The sequence below is a fragment of the Amia ocellicauda genome, chromosome 9, assembly GCF_036373705.1.
Source record: "Amia ocellicauda isolate fAmiCal2 chromosome 9, fAmiCal2.hap1, whole genome shotgun sequence".
In the NCBI taxonomy this organism is placed as follows: Eukaryota; Metazoa; Chordata; class Actinopteri; order Amiiformes; family Amiidae; genus Amia; species Amia ocellicauda.
Genome location: NC_089858.1, coordinates 3437016 through 3461104, shown reverse-complemented (window position 1 = coordinate 3461104; position 24089 = coordinate 3437016). Strand labels below are relative to the sequence as shown.

The 24089-nt window shown below is 43.1% G+C and overlaps 1 protein-coding gene across 8 annotated transcripts; it reads right to left on the bottom strand.

Annotated features, from left to right (window-relative positions):
* usp20 (ubiquitin specific peptidase 20) lies at nucleotides 1-24082 on the bottom strand. 8 transcript variants are annotated; one of them, XM_066712682.1, is made up of 25 exons: nucleotides 24014-24082; nucleotides 21709-21805; nucleotides 21275-21328; nucleotides 20153-20215; nucleotides 19353-19487; nucleotides 18965-19067; nucleotides 17772-17841; nucleotides 16658-16771; nucleotides 16157-16256; nucleotides 14737-15166; nucleotides 14118-14261; nucleotides 12738-12850; nucleotides 12244-12416; nucleotides 11891-11985; nucleotides 11501-11534; nucleotides 10967-11012; nucleotides 10090-10270; nucleotides 9304-9430; nucleotides 8110-8279; nucleotides 6998-7079; nucleotides 6519-6627; nucleotides 5850-5952; nucleotides 5263-5331; nucleotides 4945-5132; nucleotides 1-1357 (listed from the first exon to the last, which is right to left on the bottom strand). In XM_066712682.1, exons 2-24 carry the CDS (start codon nucleotides 21787-21789, stop codon nucleotides 4975-4977), a joined length of 2754 nt encoding a protein of 917 aa, XP_066568779.1. In that variant the 5' UTR covers nucleotides 21790-21805; nucleotides 24014-24082; the 3' UTR covers nucleotides 1-1357; nucleotides 4945-4974. The 8 variants fall into 8 exon arrangements, with proteins under 8 accessions (XP_066568779.1, XP_066568780.1, XP_066568777.1 ...); XM_066712683.1 differs by lacking the exon at nucleotides 24014-24082 and adding an exon at nucleotides 23084-23669; XM_066712680.1 differs by lacking the exon at nucleotides 24014-24082 and adding an exon at nucleotides 22792-23668.
* Nucleotides 24083-24089: the final 7 nt, after the last annotated feature.

Sequence of the window (24089 nt, the reverse complement as noted above, 5' to 3'; positions counted from 1 at the left end):
TTATGATTTTTCAGTGCTGTTTATTCAGTACATCAAGAAAAGATGTCTCAGATCAAACTGCGTAGTGTTTATCTGTGCGTGGCATGAGTGTAACAGATGTTTTATTCTTCACGTAGCTACAAACACTGAGCCCAGGAATCTGTTTCCACCCCTCAGCATTCCTGATTTCATATCAGAGATGAGAAGCATGACATCAAAACCACAGTAAGAGCATTTTGTTCTTCATACCTGTAACACTAACGGTATGAATAATAGATCTATTCACATTTATATATATGTAAATATATATATATATAAATAATTTAGAGACAATATTAATACTTTACACAATTAACAAGGCTGTAAGTGCAGTCCGAAGTGTATGGTTCCAATAACAAGTAACACAATCCTGCTGGTTCTTACAGTCGCTACTCCAAGAAATGAATCTGATATAACCAGACTACAGACTGAAATGACATTTCTTTGCCGGGCTTTTCCTGACGCCTGATCACTATCTCTTGGTAGCAGTCATAGCAATGCCAGCCAGCCACGGTTATCGAAGACCGGATGGCAGTGGGGGGCCAAGGAAGGCGTTGCCACATCTTGAGGAACGGAAACTCTATATGCGCTCTTTGGTTTTACAGATTGCATGGGACACATATATGTATATATGTCTATAGGGTGGCCGGGCAGAAGTCAGAGAAGAGATTGTGCTATAATATAAAATATTGTGTGAAACAAATCTACAGACACTCGAGCCTCTCTATTCTGAAGCCACTACAATCAGTCCCAATCAACAGTGTTTGCCTATCAGTTATTGCAGACATGATAGCATGGGAAATGCATCACAAAGCTCACGAAGCTACAGTCGGGGTTGGGGAGTGGGGTGCTGTAAATATAGTAAACGTGGATCTTCACAAATTTCTTCTCGTCACGTCTGACACTTGGACGATCACTCGCGACAAACATCCAGTGCTGAAGCCCAGTGTGCCATGCTTGCAGATTCAAACGGTTTCTGAACAAGTGCCCCGGCAGACGAGCTGCACCGAAGACCGAGTCGCACCATCTGGCCGCTTGACCCTGAAGCCTTCATGAGCTGGAACATCTGTGATTGGTCTAACATGACTTAATTACAATGTTACTAGTTGATCCTGTTTCTACTTGAGCAGTCGCCTTGCAACACTGCGGTGAGACCAGGAGGGCTAAACTACAGATTCTTCAATAAATAGTACTACTCTTAATATTATTATTAACATTATTATCAGTATTATAGTTTTCTTTGTGAGAAGATGACATACTGGTACGTCACAAAAGTGCTCACGACATATTTGCCAAGGTGCAACGTCGGTGCCACTCCGGTTAGGATGAAGCAAAAAACCTGTAAGAGACAATGGAAACAAGCACTGAGTCAGTACAACATTTCTCTTTCTTTAGACATGATCAAATTCCTCCCTCCCCCTTTCCGTCACAGTCTGCGAAGATGAGACTGATAATCTGCCGCTCTGCAATGGACCATGTGAAATTCTGGAAGAGCTAGAAAGATTTAGATTTAGACTATTTAGAGGAAGATGGGAAGATGAGATCAGAAGATTTGCTGGAGTCGCCTGGCAAAGAGACTGGGCAGATGGAACAATTGGAAAAAAGGAAAATCTTAAGGATATACACTCACCTAAAGGATTATTAGGAACACCTGTTCAATTTCTCATTAATGCAATTATCTAACCAACCAATCACATGGCAGTTGCTTCAATGCATTTAGGGGTGTGGTCCTGGTCAAGACAATCTCCTGAACTCCAAACTGAATGTCTGAATGGGAAAGAAAGGTGATTTAAGCAATTTTGAGCGTGGCATGGTTGTTGGTGCCAGACGGGCCGGTCTGAGTATTTCACAATCTGCTCAGTTACTGGGATTTTCACGCACAACCATTTCTAGGGTTTACAAAGAATGGTGTGAAAAGGGAAAAACATCCAGTATGCGGCAGTCCTGTGGGCGAAAATGCCTTGTTGATGCTAGAGGTCAGAGGAGAATGGGCCGACTGATTCAAGCTGATAGAAGAGCAACTTTGACTGAAATAACCACTCGTTACAACCGAGGTATGCAGCAAAGCATTTGTGAAGCCACAACACGTACAACCTTGAGGCGGATGGGCTACAACAGCAGAAGACCCCACTGGGTACCACTCATCTCCACTACAAATAGGAAAAAGAGGCTACAATTTGTACAAGCTCACCAAAATTGGACAGTTGAAGACTGGAAAAATGTTGCCTGGTCTGATGAGTCTCGATTTCTGTTGAGACATTCAGATGGTAGAGTCAGAATTTGGCGTAAACAGAATGAGAACATGGATCCATCATGCCTTGTTGCCACTGTGCAGGCTGGTGGTGGTGGTGTAATGGTGTGGGGGATGTTTTCTTGGCACACTTTAGGCCCCTTAGTGCCAATTGGGCATCGTTTAAATGCCACGGCCTACCTGAGCATTGTTTCTGACCATGTCCATCCCTTTATGACCACCATGTACCCATCCTCTGATGGCTACTTCCAGCAGGATAATGCACCATGTCACAAAGGTCGAATCATTTCAAATTGGTTTCTTGAACATGACAATGAGTTCACTGTACTAAACTGGCCCCCACAGTCACCAGATCTCAACCCAATAGAGCATCTTTGGGATGTGGTGGAACGGGAGCTTCGTGCCCTGGATGTGCATCCCACAAATCTCCATCACCTGCAAGATGCTATCCTATCAATATGGGCCAACATTTCTAAAGAATGCTTTCAGCACCTTGTTGAATCAATGCCATGTAGAATTAAGGCAGTTCTGAAGGCGAAAGGGGGTCAAACACAGTATTAGTATGGTGTTCCTAATAATCCTTTAGGTGAGTGTACATATATATAATTCACTGTTCTTCGGAATTCAAATATCAGAGGTGGCATAAAAGCCAGCATACAGTGAGGGAAAAAAGTATTTGATCCCCTGCTGATTTTGTACGTTTGCCCACTGACAAAGAAATGATCAGTCTATAATTTTAATGGTAGGTGTATTTTAACAGTGAGAGACAGAATAACAACAAGAAAATCCAGAAAAACGCATTTCAAAAAAGTTATAGATTGATTTGCATGTTAATGAGGGAAATAAGTATTTGACCCCTTCGACTTAGTACTTGGTGGCAAAACCCTTGTTGGCAATCACAGAGGTCAGACGTTTCTTGTAGTTGGCCACCAGGTTTGCACACATCTCAGGAGGGATTTTGTCCCACTCCTCTTTGCAGATCCTCTCCAAGTCATTAAGGTTTCGAGGCTGACGTTTGGCTACTCGAACCTTCAGCTCCCTCCACAGATTTTCTATGGGATTAAGGTCTGGAGACTGGCTAGGCCACTCCAGGACCTTAATGTGCTTCTTCTTGAGCCACTCCGTTGTTGCCTTGGCTGTGTGTTTTGGGTCATTGTCATGCTGGAATACCCATCCACGACCCATTTTCAATGCCCTGGCTGAGGGAAGGAGGTTATCACCCAAGATTTGACAGTACATGGCCCCGTCCATCGTCCCTTTGATGCAGTGCAGTTGTCCTGTCCCCTTAGCAGAAAAACACCCCCAAAGCATAATGTTTCCACCTCCATGTTTGACGGTGGGGATGGTGTTCTTGGGGTCATTCCTCCTACTCCAAACACGGCGAGTTGAGTTGATGCCAAAGAGCTTGATTTTGGTCTCATCTGACCACAACACTTTCACCCAGTTCTCCTCTGAATCATTCAGATGTTCATTGGCAAACTTCAGACGGGCCTGTACATGTGCTTTCTTGAGCAGGGGGACCTTGCGGATGCTGCAGGATTTCAGTCCTTCACGGCATAGTGTGTTACCAATTGTTTTCTTGGTGACTATGGTCCCAGCTGCCTTGAGATCATTAACAAGATCCTCCCGTGTAGTTCTGGGCTGATTCCTCACCGTTCTCATGATCTTTGAAACTCCACGAGGTGAGATCTTGCATGAAGCCCCAGACCGAGGGAGACTGACAGTTATTTCGTGTTTCTTCCATTTGTGAATAATCGCACCAACTGTTGTCACCTTCTCACCAAGCTGCTTGGCGATGGTCTTGTAGCCCATTCCAGCCTTGTGTAGGTCTACAATCTTGTCCCCGACATCCTTGGACAGCTCTTTGGTCTTGGCCATGGTGGAGAGTTTGGAATCTGATTGATTGATTGCTTCTGTGGACAGGTGTCTTTTATACAGGTAACGAGCTGAGATTAGGAGCACTCCTGGATTTTTTTGTTGTTATTCTGTCTCTTACTGTTAAAATACACCTACCATTAAAATTATAGACTGATTATTTCTTTGTCAGTGGGCAAACGTACAAAATCAGCAGGGGATCAAATACTTTTTTCCCCTGACTAGTAGTAGAACATGGTCTAGCCAAAGTTAGGTACATTTATAATCCATCAGAACTGTGAAGAAAGGCATGAAGACTACATGGGGACTTGATTCAAGTCTTCAAAATCATGAAAGGCATCGACCACATCAAGCCAGAGGAGCTTTTCCAGATCAGCAGGGACACACGCACCCGGGACACAAATGGAAATTGGGCTTCAAGGCATTCAAGACAGAAAACAGGAGACACTTCTTCACACAGAGAGGCGTCACAATCTGAACAAACTCCCCAGCGATGTGGCTGAAGAGACAATTTGGGAACATTCAAAAACAGACTGGATAGGATCCCTGATCACTTAGTTATTAATGGACACCAAACGAGCACGATGGGGCGAATGGCCTCCTCTCCACTGGACACTGTCTTATGTTCTTAAGACCATACTCCCATTGCATAGCAGCTCAATTCATTTCCTTCTTTAAAAATCACACAGAGGAAACCGAAAACCCTTTTAAGACACTATTGTCTATATATGTAGGTCTGTGCACTGTATACAATCTGTGCATAAAGTTAGTACATTCGAGAGTCATTTAAAAATAATTACCACAGGGTCTGTGTTGGGTCCTGGCGATCCTCAGATGGCTCTGGTCTCTGCCTCGATCTTGCGCTCCCCGTGCAAGCTCTCCGTGTCAGCCTGGGCCACAGTCTGACGCACCGCGATCTCAGGTCCGCCTCCGTAGATATTGAAGAGGTAATGCCACGTCTCCTCCGAAATCTGACCGTAATCAGCTCCTGAAAGCCCACATAAAATAAATGCATTAAACAGCCAGAACCATGTCTCAGACAGCTGTACACACCAGTTGTTTATATCTTGTATATTTTACATAAAAAGCAACACTAATTCCCCTGCAGTAATAGTAACCTTGTTTGAGCTGCACATGTCCTCCCTTCATCACTGCAATCTTGCTGTTGTCAATAGGCCCAGGCGGCTCTGAGGAGAGAAAAAGCACCAGATTGCTCTCCGACACGTAACTCTGCGTAACACCATTAACAACGCCAAACTGAGTACCTGGCTTAGATGAGAAGATTTATATAGCTGTACATGAAGAATATTCATTTATACTACATTAATCCAGGGAAACACTGGACTCTCTTCTTAATGGATGAGATTACTCAGAAAGCAGCACTAATTATACAAGAATACATTAAGAGCTGCGACTAAATGGATTTACACCCTGATTCAGTGTGAGGTGAGGTAAGGCCTGTCAAGCGAGTCTGTCCTTTATTAAGTATTATGAGCTGCCTCCAAAGCAGCCCAGGCAACAGAAACTTGAACCACTGCTTGGTCAAATCCTGTTCATTTAAAATCTACTCCTGGAAACAAGGATTTGACGATTTCGAACCCTGTTCCCTGCGATCAGGTAAGTGAGGTGACACAGGGACACACGACAAGCAGAGGCCTACACCTGGCGATCCCCAAATCACAGGTGCAAAAGGTCGGGTGTGTACCATTGTCCTTCCCCTTGACGAAGCTCTCCCACTCCCTGAACCACTGCATACTGATACAGTAGATGACGGTCGGAGCCTCTTCAGCCTGGAATGCTTTATTGAGCTGCGATAGGAAACAGGGACAGAGACATTAATGCTGCAGGCCGAATGCGAGAGGTGTATGTTTGGTGACAATGGTACTTTGCTCTGGATAAGGGGGTCCGCATGAAGCAGGACAACTGAATGCATTGTGTTTTGTGTACGATATTGTAACGGTAATGGCTAGCATTCATATATCCAGAGCATAACCTGTATAGCATTTCATAGTCCACCTTCTCTTGTAAGTTAAACGTGAATAAGATTTCCAAGGGACCACGTCATTGTGATATGAATAAAAGATCTGTGGTGCTCCACGCTGAATTGCTTCCTCACGGCTACACAGACACAGGAGTTGTTGATCTGCGTCGTGTGCTGAAATACTAACCAAACTAATGCACCCTAAACTTCACTTTTAATTTAAAAAAAAATATTCAGTGGCGAAAACAATTGTGGCTTTTGGTTCGAATGGTTGCGTATTCTGAGCATGTTTTCATCGCATGAAGGGATTAAACGAGATAAGAGGTGTGTGCATGTTTGGAGACGCTGCCTGAGTGGTCAGACGTGACTGATAACACGTCACCAAGACTTTACCTTGATGAAGGTGTCAATCTCCACCTTCCTGCGCTTGGCCAGGGCTTCGATTTCCACCTGGCATATAGAGCAGACGTAGAGATGGTTCACAGCAGGACCTCCTCCGAAACTGAAAGAAAGAAAACGTCCCTTAGCAGGCGCCCCCAACGCAGACTGGGCCACGGCTATGCGAGTCTCTTACCTAGACGTGTGAACACGGGGAGAGTTCAACTGCCGTGTTGGACACATTGGCCATGCTTACACAATAGTCTCCTCCATTGTATTACAAAACAAGAACTTCCTTGTCCTTTGCCAATACTATACTTTTTCATTTAACAATTCCTGCTTTGTACCTTTATATTTGTTTTGTGATTCAAACTTGAACACAAATCTATAAGCAGCCATACCAACCACTACCTTGTTTAGCAGTATGCAAACAGCGAAAGAAGCTGGATCAGCTGTAAAAGTCAGGCATGATCCAGGATACAGGGCCCTCTTACCTGTTATAGAGATACTCCCACACATTCTGCGGCAGGATCACGACCAAGTCGTCAATGTAGTGGTACTTGTTCGGTGGGATTCCTGTGCGAAAGAGAAAATTATGATTATGGCCCTCCTGTGAATGACGGCAGACTTAAATCTCTCATGTTTCTTGGTCACTCTCAGGCAGGAGTCTCCAAACCTGGTCCCCAACAGCCTGAACCAGCAGTCTGGGATGGTGGCTCTAAAATCATTCACTTATAAAGAACTGTAAACACTGTCGTATGATGTATTAAGTGTTTGGGTAAATTCAGTAATTTAGAGAACATTTAAGAAGAGAAGCACCTGAACACCCATCAGCCCTCAACGACCACATGGAGACAACTGAACTCGTTAACTAATCAATAAGTAACGTGTACCCACTGTGTAGAAATTGGTGATTTAGGGGATCTCCAAGACCAGGGCTAGAAAGCACAGAGTTTGTAAAATCTCTTCACTATTTATATATTGTGTGGCGCCACACTAAGGAGGGTGCAAAATGGCCACCTATGGGGGCACTACATCCCCCAGGAACACGGTGGGGGTGGGGGGGGCATTTATGGGCACCTGACTTGCAGGTCTCCAGTGAGTGGCTTCCAGACAGCATAAAAGCAGGAAGGAAACCACCTCCTGGTGAGGAGAGTAAGGAGTGAGTTGGGAGCTGGATAGGAGAGAGAGAGAAAGAAGAGAAACAGAAATCTGCTACCTGGGATGGGGAGCAGAGCTGAGGGGGGTGCCACACCTGGGACAGCCAGACCGGTAAACCGACCTTCTACGGGCTTGAACATGAGCGCAGAATTCGTGTTGGACTATTTGTTGGAGTTGTCTGTCTGTCGGTTTGTTTGTTTGATGGTGTCCATGTTGTGTAGAGAGGGAGAGAGGAAGAGTTATGGTTTTCGAGCTAGAGTTTTCTGTCAGGTTTTCTGTCTGTGCCTGCTAATAATAAATCCATGTCCCTTTATAGTCCCATTTGTTGTGTCTATTTAATGGAGCCCTGCACCGTCCTCATATACAAACACACATTAAAGTTTATTTTTGCCATCCACGCATTCGTTTGGCCAGGCCTTGCCGACTCCTCAGGGGGCAGACTCACCCCCATGCTGGCAGAGGAAGGTGTGGTTGCTGATGGGCCCCGGCTCAGTGAAGGTGTTGAACTTGTTCAGCCACTCCCTGGAGATGTAGAACTGCAGCAGGCTGGGCTCCTTCATGTTGGCCAGGGCCACCACCTTCTGCCTCTCCCGCACCGACTCCTCGCTGCTCTTCCTGTTGGAGGACGGACACACAAGGAGCTCAGTACTAACTCAAAGCTGCCGCACACTCACTTTTTAAATATAAGTCTGCTTACTGTCAGATGACCCACCCTGGCTCTCTTTTAATGCATTTCTTTATGACGGCCACCAGGTCAACATTGGAATATAACCCTGAAAACTGTCCTGGCCGGAGTCTCACAAAGAACAATCTCGAGATCTTTTTAGGAAGAACAAACTTTAAAATGACCTATTTTCACTGCAAATATACCCAAAAAATAAAAATAAAAATGATATAATATAATCTAGGAGGTATTAATTCATCCAGTCATCAACTTTTAATGCTTTAGCAATTATCTTGCATTATTTTTCTGTGATTTCTCCAATGCCCTCCTCCCATTAGCACATTCCTAGGACTTAACTTATGTCTTCCCTTTGGTACTTCATGGAACTAGCACATATACCTATTGCAATTTTGTATTGATTGTACTGCTGCACTTTTATAATGGTTAAATTGCTTTTTGTGTAAGCTGTAAGTCACCCTGGAAAAATGTGCTTGCCAATAAATAAATAATAATAATAAATGCTTTAGCAAAGCTTTGTAACAACAACATCTTTAATTATACTTCTCCGCATGGTCTCACTTCCTCACTGAACTTCACACCAAAAGGCACGCATGTAAACACCAGATAGTGTGCGCCTGCACTGGGTTCACTGCACATGTGCAGAGGTGAAAGGTCGTGAGGGGACATGTTAACAGATCCTGTCATGGCCGGGACTGGGCGTTGGGGGATTTGGAATGTAAGCAATTTAACAAAACGTTTGGAAAAACAATCAAACAGGCAAAACGAAATGTAGGAACACAATTGACATATTTACGACTTTTGAATGATAAAAAGCACAATGTAAGAGCTGTTCTGACTCTTCAAAGATCCACAGGGACCATGTAATAGGCTGAAGCAGTAAAGCCCACAGACCAGGAGTGAGTGTGTGTCCTCGGCACCAGGCACTGGGGCTGAAATGGCAGTGAAGCGTCTCACCTGTAGAAGAGCACGTAGGCTTCCGCGTTCTGCACCACCGTCTCGTGGACCTCTGTCACATACTGGTCATCAAACTCGTACCACTGGCCATTGATGACGTTCTGGCAGTAGGCAATGTAGTGACCACCTGTGGTGACAACGGGAGTGAAACAAAAATCAGGGCTGGACTGTCAGGGTCAGAACAGGCAGGGGTTTCAGCTGTTCTTAATTGATAATAATGTGTATGTTACGCCTGTGCCCAACTGCCTGCCTTGAATCTCAGTGCTAATTTAACTCATCTTCTCCTATTTCTTCCCCTCAGAGGAGGAGACATTTCTTCAAGCTGATATCTTTCCATTCTATCAGGTTGCGCAATTTGAAAAGTGAGAGACCTAGCGACTCTCTGTAGGAAATCATCTTCGAGGATCTTTTTGCTGCTCTAGGTCTTGAAACAGCAACTGTTACAATGTGAGCGTGCAGCTCCAGCGAGATTCGCAGCAGATCAGAGAAAAAAGGTTTTATCTAAATTTCTTTGCAACGCTATTGCAAACCTTCCTGCGATTATGTTTTGTGTTGTGTGGCACACAACTGATAATGCTCTCAAACTGGATTATTTCCAACAACAACCACTTAAAATGCCAGGAACATATCCTGGGAGAGGCACAGCATTTTTAAATAGTCCATCTCTCTAAAGCCCCCCTCACATATCGCCAGTGCTCTACATGTGTTATTAGAAACTGAAGCACTGCCGCCTAGTGTAAGAATCCTGCAATACAACCCTCCTCCCCTTTCATTGTCTTTACTCACTTCCTGCAGTACCGTGGTGACAGATGACAGAGAGGAGGTCATAGGTTGTGATCTGAGAAGGGCTTTCCTTGGCCAGGAAAGGTCGGAGGTCAAGGCCCTCCAATGGGAAAGACACATGGCTATTGATCTTGAAGGAGTACATGACTTCATGGCGAAATCGCTTCAGGTGAATGCACAGAATCTGATGGGCAGAAACACACAGTTCAGAGAGTTAGGGACATGGCACCACATTTTAGTAATGCACTGTGCATATAAAATTTTCATTTATATGTTTTAACACGGAGTATTTAAACATTATTTATGTTGTGCATCCTTACAACTGGGCCCTTGAGTCTTAAAGTGGCTGAACGTATTTTGGGAAATATTTGGCTGTGTTTACATGCTGCTAAAAAGTCATTACAGCAAAGATAGTGTCATGACTTCTTTTAAGGTGCTACTAATGGGTTACAATTTGGCTAGTGTTTTATTCATTCCTGCTTTATGTGTTGTTGTGTTGATTGTTTAATTTTCAACAAAAACATTTTGGTATTGTAACCAGCCATTACCGACTTAAATAAGTCATGACCTCTACTGTGACCTCACATGTAAACACGGCCAGTGAAGTAAATGAGAAAAATATTTTAGTTTGAATTTACACACAAACAGTTGCATTTGAATGTAACAAACCTTTCATTTGGATAAAATGGTTATTATAGTTCATTCATTTATATATTGTGGGAGTTTATTGATTCGGCCTAGAGAAAACTGGAAAATATTTGAGCTCATTAAATGATTTAAGAAACGGTTTAACGAGTGTGACTTCTACTCCATACAAATCAAGGGCCGAGTTCAGTACTTTAGAACAGGCCTTAAAATTAACTACAAAATAAACACTTACTTCAGGTAGACGAAGGACCTTACAATATTTAACACCATTTCTTAATCTAAAAGACCAAGAAAGACAAGAGGATTAAAATAATGATAGTGAATACATTTAAATAATAGAGGAGAATTAAGGAGCTGCCACTAAAACATTAACTAAAGAAAGAAATACATTTAAATAATCACATCTGTTGCACAGAATGCATATACTGATCATATGATGATTTTTCTTCATCATTTCAAACACATTTTAGCAATTTTTTGATTTGCCAAACAAAAAGAAACAATGGGGCATATTTTCATAAATGTTAGTCACTCCCACATTAAACTAGACTCTCACTAAACACGTTAAGGTGATGTTAGCGCCGTTTTATTTTTTATACAGTGTAGAATGCCAGAATGGAAACTCAGAAAACCACATTTCCATCTGTAACCAAACACGTTATTGAGATTACATGTTCCCATTCTGAATAGGTTTTGAATGCAAACACACTGAATGCAGTTCAAAGTAGTCGCAGGTTCAGTATTTTTCTTGCTAAACTTTACTTACTTTTTACATCGTTCACAACTGTACATATTGTCACCTGAAAAACAGGAAGCAAAATTAGGGTTACGATGCATCCAAAGAGAACAGTCATTTTAAGTGCCTCGGTACTTCAACTGGGTCCGTCCTTTCTTACCCAGGTGTATAAGACACTAACAAAAAAAGATGATCGTATTTACTCCCAATACAAAACCATAAATGAAGTACCACCCTCATACACACCAGCCAGAAAACTAATCGTAGGATAACCAAAATACTGAATATGAAACAAAATGCTGAAAAATCTATAAGAGCAATACGTCAGGAAAGGGTGTGTAGTTCAATGCACACTCATAAAGATGCAAACATCTGTCTGCTAACAAAAAAAGAAGAGAAGCTTCTGGGAAACACACCCACCTTTCAGTTCATCGGCAGCAAAGAAGGCAGCCAGGCAGTCTTCCAGCGTGACGATGGGACCCCAAAACCAGCTGGGGATACAGGACACTACAAACCTGAGACCACAAGGACAGCACTGTCACAGACCTGACTGTGTCCAATTAGTCAAATCAGTGATACAGCAGCAGACAGACTGGAGCCCACCCAACCCCACGTGCTACCTATATAGACAAATATAGTGCCATTTGAAGACCCTCCCCCAACCCCCTACCCAGAACCATCTCTACATTCAGTGGGAAGAGGAAGAAGACAATTGAGATGCAGACACCCATCGTTTGCGGTCTGTGACCTTTGACCCGTGCCCAGGGGCTGACCTGCGGATATAGTCCATGATGTAGGAGATCCAGCCCTGGGAGGCGTAGGTGTCCGAGCAGGTGCCTGTCTTGGCTGGCAGGCTCTGGTGGATGGAGGAATGCAGTTTGGCCAGGTCCTCCTTCCCAGGGATGGGCAGGGACAGGTCCTGAAAGGTCTCCACAGTTGTTGACACCTTCGGAGTTTAAAAAAACAAACACACAATGAGAAGTCAAACACTGCTACAGCAATAACGCCACACCTTCTTGAGCTATCTCAGTGTTTCAGATGTTTACAACAACCCCTACACTTATCATTCATAATAATATCGAAATTCCCCAAATTCCCTCATCCAGTGACTGATTTCCCAGGACATTGAGTTTGATTGGGCTGAGCGCCGGTCACGGGGCTGAGCTGCTGGTCACTGGTAAGACTTGACCTCTGCACTGTCATTACTGACACCCTTTAGAGATGGCGGGGCTGAAGCAGAGCCTGCTCCATAAGGCAGGATACCCACCCTGTCGCAGGTCAGACACTGGACCAGGCTGAGGATGGAGCCGTCGAAGATGTCCGAGATGACGCTGCGATATCGCGGCTGTTTCTTCTTCCGGGTCCCCAGGAGGAGCTGAGCTGTGGAGGGGGTAGGAAATCAGTCGTCAACCAGTCTGCTTTGGCTTTTAGTCACAGTCTCATATGCTCATCCATCCATCAAATCTGATTTTATATAGCACCTTTCAAGGTGAGCCAGTCTTTAGAGTGACTGATACAATACAATTAATTGTAGACAATAAAAATAGGTTTAAAAGATATAAACCTAAACAAGAAAATTGTGATTTATTTGTGAGGGGATCTATGCTGATGTTTTAGAGGCATGAAAAACATGAGAACTAGACAACAAAATTGTATTAATCAACTATTGATTTAAATTGTACCGCATCTCCTGAAAATTCAGTTCAGTGCCTTTAAATGGGATGCATGGGACACCACAACAACCATGACCTGTAAACTCTACCATACATACATACACATTGAGTAGCATTCATACTGTTCACAGCGTGCTTGTCCACAGTGCTGCAACCTGCTGTGCTTTTCTGGGAATGGACGTTGTACTAGAGAAGACTGGACACGTGCTACAGAAGATTATTTAATTTCCCGTTCCTGGCTCGCATTTGTTAAAAACAATGGACAATGCCAGGAATTATGTTATGGTTTATTTTCCACAGATCAGGAGTGTTTTTCTGTTTGTAAGCAAGAATAAAATAACTGTAATCTGGATATGTATGGGTTGGTATGTGTTTTTATTTATTAACACCATTTTACATTACTTAGGTCCTTTTCCAGTTAGCATTTCACCCCCACCACTCGTTTCTTAATAAATGACGTATCCACAGGGCAAGTGTTGCCAAATGCTGAGTTAAGAGCCCAGCCGTATTAAAGCTGTCAAGTCGGGACACAAAACACTTACTCAGTGTCAGGAGTTGTCCCAGATCCAGCACATTTCAGCATTGATTAACAATGGATGATGGGTCTAATGTTTTAAGAGTCCGATTTTAAAACTAAACATCCATTTTGGCTCCGCAAACAAATTCATCACAGAATGACAAGCGGTCTCTTCCTGAGTAAAAAATATCGGTATTTTGAGTTTCTTAGCAGTAATAGTCTCATTATTTATAATAATTGTATCAATACTACATGTCTGTCCTCTTTTTGTTCTATATGAATACAGATCTAGTATAACTAATACTGTCTTTGAAAGGATTATTCTAACCAAATGTGCTGTGCCTTCTTTCCCCAGTATTTGTGAGAGGAAGGAGAAAACCAAACCAATAACAACTCCCAGGCACCAAGGCACAACAGCAAGCACCACGTGATTAGGCAGGCAATGAAAGGGGAGAACCTTTCTTCAGCGAGTAGGAGGCCCCGGAGCGCAGAGGGCTGGACCGCGGAGGACTGCTGGACAGTTTGGGGTGCATCTCCTGCAGGGTGTGGGAGGGGCTGCAGGGCCGGGAGTTACAGTGCATCGAGGCCTCATTGTCCGGCTCTGAAACACAACCACCGACACCATGAAGCACACCTCCAAGGAGAAGCCGGCCAAAACCACAATCCGATGGGGCTCAGCTTAACTGACCATTGTGCGGGCCACTGCGTATGACAGGAGAGTTTCACACAGCCAAACTTGAGGGAGAATCTATTTGGAAATGCATGCCACCTTTTGTCATCTGCCCAGAACGGATAGTCAGGATGAGGAGAAACTGCACTTGTGTAACAATGACATGGCCTTGCCAATATGAGAAACCCAAAACTGTCGATGCGATGTAACCCGGAGCGCCGTTTCATTTTCAACACTAGTGATTTAACGCTTAGGATGGCCATTTGGATGAAATAAGTTCATTCTGGGTGTTTGCAAACCTCTACAATTAAAATGTTAAAATTAGACCTATTTTGATTATTTTTGCTTTAGTGGGGACATCTAATGTGCTAAAAACAGTAGTGATTTACAAAAGTCTGCCATATACCTGTGTTCCGGTTCAGGCTCTGGGTGGGGCTCCCATCCTCATCCCCGGCCCGCCGCGCCCCCCCGTCCTGCGCGGCCGTGTCCACGTCGGCGTCCTCGTCCATCTCCTGGGAGCCGGCGCGGCGCGGCGACGCTGAGAACCTCCTCTCCTTCAGCCGCTCCTTCTCAGAGATGCTACCCCGGCCCGGGCCCCCGCACTCATCCTGGATCAGCAGCTCCGCCTCGCCCGGCCCACGGCCCTCGCACCCCCCGCCGCCGCTCTCCCCACGGTCGCTGCTGGAGCCTGAGTCGCAGGACAGGAACTCGTCCTCGGAAGGGCTGCGGTCGCCGTCGCGCCTCTCCTCGCCTTCCTGCTCCCCGCACTCAAGAGTGGGCTCCTTCAGCTCCTCGTGCAGCTGGTCCATCAGGCAGCGCAGGAACTCCTGGGTGTCCTGCGGAGACCGAAAGGGCAGGGAAGAGACGCCCCTTATTAAAAAACGTATCTTAATCAATTCAGCACTCGTTTTTCGCCAGGTTTATCCTGACTCCTGTGTCATAAATGTCCCCCTCTTGTGGTTCTGCTGTGAATATGACTGAAAAAGTCTCTCTCAACCAGTAGTCTCTGATCCTGTTCCTAGAGAGCACACCCTCACCCCTATTCCAAAGGGGAACACCCGTTTCTAATTGATCAATTAAGAACGTCTCTCGTTCAATTAAGGTAAACTCTGCCCCAATTTTATTACTTTTACATGTCATCCACAAACCGACCTAATTTCAAAGAGTCTGGTTGTCTGGTTCTTCCAGTAGATTCTGTTGACTTAATTCAAAATCAATCAAACAAAATCTCAATGTAAACTGATTAATTATGGGTGACCTACAAATTCTGGCTAGATCAGGGCTCTCCAGGATCAGGATTCGAGATCCCTGCACTATACTATACCACAATAATACAGTAAACAAACAGAAAACGCTGTATACAACCATTTTCTGCAAGGATTTTTGTAAGGGACAGTCCTATCAGTTATTTAAAAACAGACAATCGCAAGTTTAAAACACAATAAAACACAACTGAATCATTTACATCACGTTACAAGTTATTTACTTGTCTATTATGGGATGTATGGGAGGACAGGCAGAAGCCATTCCTGTTACATAAAGAAACCTTCAAAGAATAATTACCAAAGGAGAGTCAACTAAAAATTACAATCTCTCCCGCCACTGACAAACACACGACCACAAGGAGGGGTCTGCTCGAACGACGGGATTAAACAGCAGGTAACAACAGCAGGGACGTGCAGGCAGAAATATCTGGAGGCCCAGGCTTCAGTTATTAATAGCATGATAAATGTTAAATGAATAGGCTCAGTTATGTCGTTTGGGGGCCCTGGGTAGAGGTAAAGGATTATCATGGGGTGTAAATGGGGAAACGTAGTGGTCCCTACCTGCTGTGTAGATCTCCCTACCTGCTGCGCATAGCCTCGAAACATGGGGTTCACCAGCTTGATTCCGTGGGACAGGCTTGTGGGGACGACGTAATTGGGGCTACGCAAAGACACAAGCCACACAGTTGTACTCGGTCGGCAAACTGCTCCTGCCACAGTGTGCTAAACAACGCTGCTGTTGAATACAGGCCCTGCACAGTGACTCAGCTTTTCTTGGTTGTTCTCCCAACAGAAAACATAATATGCAATACAGAAACGTATCCTTAGGGAGCAACCAATCTTTTCAACACCATCTTCCAGATAGAGAGCACTTAATAAGGACTAGTACACACAGCATATAATATAATATAATCTGCTGTATTCCTGTGCAAACATGCAAACATAAAACACAAAATATTAACTTTTAACGGAAATTAAAATACATTCAAAACACATGCAGCAGAACAATGCTGCTCCGAACCAGCAGCCACATCTCTGCGCCATACTCTCGGCCTCCCTTACCGTTTCTTATGCCAAAGTTCGGAAATGAGCTTCTGGTAGCTCTTGCACAGCGCCGGCTTCTTGTCGGTCCGGACCAACCCGCCGCATTCTAGGAAAAACTGTGTGAGTGGAGGGCTGTGGAGGAACCAGTCTGAGAGTCAGGCTAGGAAAGGAAAAGGCCTACAGGTCAAACCACCCCCTGCAGCTCACAGACAGGAGCTGCGTCTGCCGTGGCGTTTCGGTCGGGTCCAAAGCTGTGCTGTCAGTGAAGCATTTAAACAGGGCAAAGCTGAATTATATGGTGGGGTTACATAAACAGATCCTGTTTATATCCACATGGGCTTGCCGTATCACTCCGGCGTATCGATAAAGCTTCAAGCGCGCTCTCAGAGCAACCTGCATGGCAAACCGGATAGCGACAGCATTCGTAACACATACAAGCAAGCCCATCTGGACACAAATTATATGGGTTGGTCTTAAGTGATCCTTAATGTCGATGACCGTGTAGGCAACATGCCTGACATTTGTCACATCTTGAGGAGTACTTTTGGGGGCTAAGGGGGTATTCCAATTATTATACCCCTTTTTCACTCCCATTCAGAAGAATCGGTCACTTAACTCAGATGCCCGACGTCTGGCGTTTCCTCACAAGGGACGATACAATGATCATGACAACACGTTGTCCAAACCATCCACTACTCTGGCACAGCAGTAATAAAATAAAAATAAAAATACAGCACACTACTTTGAAGCAACCTGTGGAGATGCACAACCGGATACATTTACTTTGCCCTTTAATAGGATTGACATTCCTGTTTTACAGTAAAACCGATGCTTCACATATGTGCTCTCTACCTAAATGTATTTCAGGAAAAACTGTTTCAGCTTCAATCACACATTCTCGATTATATTTTCCTGACTACGTTATACACTGATACTACTGTGGATATCTGAAAAGAAGACCATCCTTCAAGAGCGAACGAGATGAAGTGAATTCCCATTCTTATATCAGTGTCATCTTGCATGAAGGTCCCCCCCGAGGAGCCAGTAAAACCAGATTGTAACAAGACCATTAGCAAGAAAACATTACACTGGAGACTAACTGACAAGGTGGATCCAGAGGGAATTAACTCACCAGTTGGACAGGGCTTGGAGGGCCGCGTTCATGTAGCAAGAGTTCCCTATATTCTTCATCCCGGTGAGACCTGAGGAATTCAACCAAACAATCACCACCAAACCTCACAACATCCTCAATTCATTTTACTCTTAATGTCATAAATGTATTATTGGCAATTGACCAGTTGAATTAATAAAACGAATTCCATAACTAAGTGAACGTTTACACCCTGGAAAGAGGAGACTACATGGGGACTTGATTCAAGTCTTCAAAATCATGAAAGGCATCGACCACATCAAACCAGAGGATCTTTTCCAGATCAGCAGGGACACACGCACCCGGCGACACAAATGGAAATTGGGCTTCAAGGCATTCAAGACAGAAAACAGGAGACACTTCTTCACACAGAGAGGCGTCACAATCTGAACAAACTCCCCAGCGATGTGGCTGAAGAGACAATGTGGGAACATTCAAAAACAGACTGGATAGGATCCTTGATCACTTAGTTATTAATGGACACCAAACGAGCACGATGGGGCGAATGGCCTCCTCTCGATTGGACACTTTCCTATGTTCTTATGTACTAAAAGCACCACATGCGAATCCATATTCCTCCTTACGCACACGCCAAAATCCCTACATGCAACGCAGTGAGATCTGAAATTATTGGTGGGTATGAAACAATCTAGCAGACTAGAAACCATGGTTTAATTAAACTCAAATTTTTCAAAAACAGACTGGATAGGATCCTTGGATCACTTAGTTATTAATGGACACCAAACGAGCACGATGGGGCAAATGGGCTCCTCTCGATTGGACACTTTCTTATGTTCTTAAGTCTCTGACAGCTCAAGATGCTCCTGTTCAGACTGGACCTGTCACAACTCAATCAATCAATCAATCCTACTACTACTAATGTGTTAATCAACTGAGCTGACCATCATGACTCTTGTACTATTGGAAGAACCAGACAAGCAGACTCTCAACAGATTCCAGATTTTAAAACATAAAAATAAATTAAAAAACGCATAGAAAAGGCCTCATCTCTTTAAAGAGAAAGAGAATAACTAAAGCACGGTTCTTTCCGGGCTCAGTACCCAGCTCAAATTAACTCCTGATAATATTCACACCTAACAATACAATAATGCGGTACCATCTGTCCCAGCGTGTGTGTGTAAGGGGGGGAAGGTTCTGTCCCAGGCTATTAGTACCTCTTGGTTTGAGTTCATCTTCCTCCGATTCCGACTCGCCTTCATCCGCCACTGCGATCGGGACGGCTTTCAAGGGGTGGCTTTCCACCGGCGGGACAGCATCCTGTTGGCAGAAGAATCCAAAGCAGCTAGAGATTAGTTTTAGTTTTTTTAAATACAAAGGAAAACACTTTGCAGAAAGCAGGGAGAAGAAGGCCATCGAACTTAAAGGTATCTAGGCTAGATCTCAGCTGGAATCAAAAGCAGCGGCCCTCCAGGACCAGGGTGGGGAATCAAAGCTGTGGAGGATTGTGTGGGTATCAGATTGTGAAATCTTAAGCACGGCAAAGGTGTAACTGAACTGTAATTAGTCAAGTGCATGAATTACAAACTATTGCGTCGTCTTCACCTGCTCGTTGGCCTTGCAGTGGTGGTTGGCCGTTAGAGGGCAGAAGGGCCGTTGCTCCAGAAACACCTCCCTTTCACAGACGTAGCACCAGATCCGGAAGGTGGTCAGGTTCACAGTCAGGTTATGTTTTTTAGCCTGAAAGAAAAGCGTGACAAGCAACATTTTAATTTGATACAATGCTTTTCCGGAACACACATATCAGTGCGCTTTACAGAAATAGAAACAAAGCAACAAGAAGACTCTGGGATACAATGAGTTTCCAGATCATACATACAAGGAAAAAGGTTAAGTACAACTAAATGGAAGAAAAAGCTCAACTGATTTTTTTTTTTAACCTAAAGACAGTCAGGCGAGACATGGGCAACACCCGAGAAAGTTCCCTCAATTCTTTAAGTGCGCTGTGGCCTGTGGTCGAATTGACTACCGTTCACAAACACAATCTCAATGTCACAATGAAGCATCACTTGACACCAGTGTAAATCACAACAAACTCTATAACCTATTCAATGCAGCAAATTCCACTTCACAGTTCAGCAGCCACCACACAATGTGCAGGATTACAAGACAACATCTATTTCAATAACCAGCTGTTGCCCCACTCAGAGGATCTGCCCACCCTGGCATCACTCTGCAATTTATACAGCCCCCGCCGGTTTCTCCTGGCAAAAGCACGGCTGGGATTGGAGAGATGCCCGATCCAGGCTCCACAACACAACCTGCTCTAACCAGATGGGCCACGATATGGATCTATGACAGACAAAGCTTCAGTCTGTGCACTTGCATGTGGAAATGTCACTCACCTGCGCATGCAAGGTGCTGTGATCAGCATAGGACTCTCCGCAGCCCACATAGGGACAGTCCTTCTGCAGGGGGACCAAAGACACGTATGAACAGGGATGCATTCTCTACGGCTCTATTAACTCTCACTACGATGAGAAAAATTAGCTTTGAATTGGATACACAATATTATGAATTATTAATATTTATTTATTGGCAGACACCTTGATCCAAGGCATTAACACAAGCATTACAAAAGTGCTGTAATACAATTCAAACAGAAATGTATATATACATTTATATATATTTAAATCCTAACTGTACCCTGAATAAAATGATAACCTAAGGATTGAGGACATCTTTTATTTTTATATACAAAAATAAACCAGTCTAAATGATGTAAGTGTACATCTTTCTATTCAGAACTATGTTAAACCTTCAAACTAAGAATTATTTTCTGATGTCACATGATGCCTAGACCAAATCAAAACTTTGACCTCTCCACAAACAGCAAATGACAGACTTGTAGCTTATCATTGTTTATTTTGTATGAATTAAACACTGATAGGTTACAAAGGTTGAAATTTGCATTTCTCTGTTAGGTTAAAATTTCCATGAAGTCAGAATTATTATTATTAGAACTTATCAGAATTTTCTCGCTCATTTTTGGAGTCTCACTGTGGTTTAAAAACAAAATATATACAGTACTGTGCAAAAGGTTTAGGCAGGTGTGAAAAAATGCTGTATAGTAAGAATGCTTTCAAAAATAGACATGTTAATAGATTATATTTATCAATTAACTAAATGCAAAGTGAATGAACAGAAGAAAAATCTACATATCTGAACTTGGAGTGGTCCCTTAATTTTTTCCAGAGCTGTATATCACTATATCCAGCTCAGAGCACGGCAACACATAGCGGGTGTACGAATGAGTTCTTAAATTGTTTCTTATCCTCTTATAATCTTGAGTCTTCTCCTGGGTTTGATTCTATTGACCTTCACGTTCGCCAATCAGGATTGGGAATCTCTTGGTCTTGAGAGAAGCAGTATTGAAAAGCAAAATCCTTGTATTATTTATGGAGGCATCAGTGATTTCCTTCTGACTCCTTATTTTTCAGTTTAAAGAGTAATAAACTGTGCTTTACCTGTAGACAGGCCCAGAGGTTTGGCCCGCCTGCCCCACAAGATTGACATGTTCCCTGAATCACAGGCAAAAGAAACGTAATTAGACAAAGCCTATCAGTCACACATACACGCATATTTTTTAATATGAATCTGCCTTTAAAACCCGTTGAAGATTTACAAAAAGTAGAATGACTTTCTGATATTCAGTACAAAATGAATGGTTACATTTCAGAAATATATTGCTAGAGGCACAGGGAAAATGCATACAAAGGTAAGGAATAGAATAGTCTGGGATAAACTGGACTATTTTGATCGATAGATTAATGAATTAAAATATTAAGAGAAAATAAAGCCCCACGGCATACAGAAGGGAATTCAGCAAAACAGTTCACTGAACTGCAAGCAACAGCTAAAAACATATATATCCCTGGTCTTGACAGGCAATTGCTCTTACCTTGGATTTCTGTAGTAAGTCCTCCTTGGTGATTTCACCGATGGAATCCAGGTGAGGACAAATATCCCTGTTTTCCGTCATCTCCCCTTAATTTTAGCTGTCCAAAATGAAATCGATAAACACATGCATACATACACTACCACACACATTCTTCAAGTGTCAATGACGCAACAGTGATAACTAAAGCATCACACTTTATCTACTGGTAACACACTATTATCATTGTCTGCAAATCTGAGCTCACTTAGTTTTGTGTGACAACAAAATAATATACATGTTTTCATTCCTCTTATTTGAATCTGAAGGTTAATGTATTTTGCTAGTTCCCCCTCAGCCAGCACGAAAATGTCATCCCTATCACTGCATCTAACAATACCTCAAATATTGCACATATGGTTTGGGTTTTTCTCAAAGACAAATTTAAATATAATCTAACAGGTTTACAATTCTTACAGTTTAGTGGTGAATTGTATAGATAAAAATGGTTTCAGTCAGTTAGGTAAGGTTGTTATTCATTCTCATGAATTCAAGCAAGTATCTTAAGTTGCTTAAAAATTACATTTCATCACCTATTGAAACCCACCTATTTATAGCCTGTTTAAATATCATTTAGCAGATTCATCAGTACATTTTCATTCGTCTACTCCCCCATTACATAGAAACGACTAAAGCAGACGACACCCATAGGTTTAAACTAGCAAAAGGATCGTATATTTTAACGACGAATATGAAAGTGATACATATTTTTCTATAAATTCAGTAGATGCAATTTAAGAAAATGGTTATGGTTCGCTAAAGTCGGATACGTTTATTAACAAGAATAAAGCCTTAGTCATCCTGAGACGGTCATCATGGAAGTCGCAAAAACCTGCTGAGTGTTTCTGACACATTTAATAACACTAAACCACATCATAAAGCATCTCTAATCAGCAAAAGGGAACTGCGGTTTACAGGATAAAACGCAGGGCTGCATTATCACTAGCGATCTGTTGATGTTCACTGTAATGCTGTCACATGACACCCGTCAAAATGCGTGAAAACAACCCAAAACATGACATGAAACATACACAAACAGACACTTACTTTACTGTGCGCCTGTGCTCGCTGTCTTCAATGCACGAAAACAAACACGTTTTAAACAGGTTCCTAACCGAGCAAAAACCCAACACAAAACAGATGCATGTTGCAAAAGAGCTGCCACTGACAGCACCAGATACACCACACAGCACAGCTTCCTGCTGCAGGCTGGCATCACACAGGCCCTCTCCTCACACACACACACACACACACACACACACACAGCGACGTGCTGGAAAAACGCAGAGCACAAACACAGTCCAGCTGGACAGTCCGCACGTATGCGCAGGATATTTACCTGCGCTGGGCAGAGTGCGACACCAGGTCGAAAGCATTAAAATAGGGCTTTAAAAAAATCCCCATCCACCCGGAGCAGCTCGGCGGTGTTGTTGTGCAGCTGCGCGTCACGGCCGGGGGGCAGATAGCACCGCATTTACCAGCTCAGACGCAAAATAACGCATTCGCTCAGCTGTCACTCAGATCCTACAGTTTCTCTTATTCTAACAACAGTCAACTGCCATTCTGTGCTATTTGCATGTGTTTACATCAGTTAGCCTATACATTTTAATACCCCAAAAGTGGAAGCAGTTCTGTATTTTCTATTCATATTCAAGTGCTCTAAACATTGTATCCAATCATCTTTATACCATCAATATATAGTTTTTGCATGGCTTTGTTATAGAGTAATGTAACCTTTTTCCTCTCCTCAACTTTTAAAAATACAGTAATTGTGCCCATGGTAAGTTCAACCACAACAGCACAAAATGGATTACAAAATAACAAATATAAATTCCCCTTATTGCTCTAAATGCTATAATTAACACAATCTGAACACTTGCTATAGGTGATATGTTTTATTTTATTATTTTATAAAGTGTGTGCGTATATATATATATATATATATATATATATATATATATATATATATATATTCACTTTCCATTTTCCCTTGTGGCGTGATAAAACACTGTTATTGAGATGTGATGATAGTGTACCTTAACTCGAAAGAATCCTTTTTTGCGTTTTAAAAACAAAACACATTTATTGGACCGTGCCTTTTCTTCCTAGATTTGTGTTTAAATATCGAAGCGTATAGATGAGCAAATGGCAGAATTAGAGAACCTATTCTTATGTCGCTGTTTCCAGATACATGTTACTAACTGTGCTTTAATAATCGACACACTTGTAACAATTCTCTCTGCACTTCGGAGCGCACAGGGATACTTACTTTCGCCTTCGCATAGTGACGTCACATCCGCTAGGAAGCTTCTCTCGGTGTGCGTCGCTGAAAACAGTCCCCCTGG

Excerpts from the sequence above, each read along its gene's own strand:
- usp20 (XM_066712682.1), bottom strand. The coding sequence starts at position 21,789 with ATGACGGAAAACAGGGATATTTGTCCTCACCTGGATTCCATCGGTGAA. Across the intron at positions 19,068-19,352 it reads ACTGCAAGGCCAACGAGCAG|GATGCTGTCCCGCCGGTGGA; the intron begins GTGAAGACGACG and ends TTCTGCCAACAG. Across the intron at positions 5,332-5,849 it reads CGTCAAGGGGAAGGACAATG|AGCCGCCTGGGCCTATTGAC; the intron begins GTACACACCCGA and ends TTCTCTCCTCAG.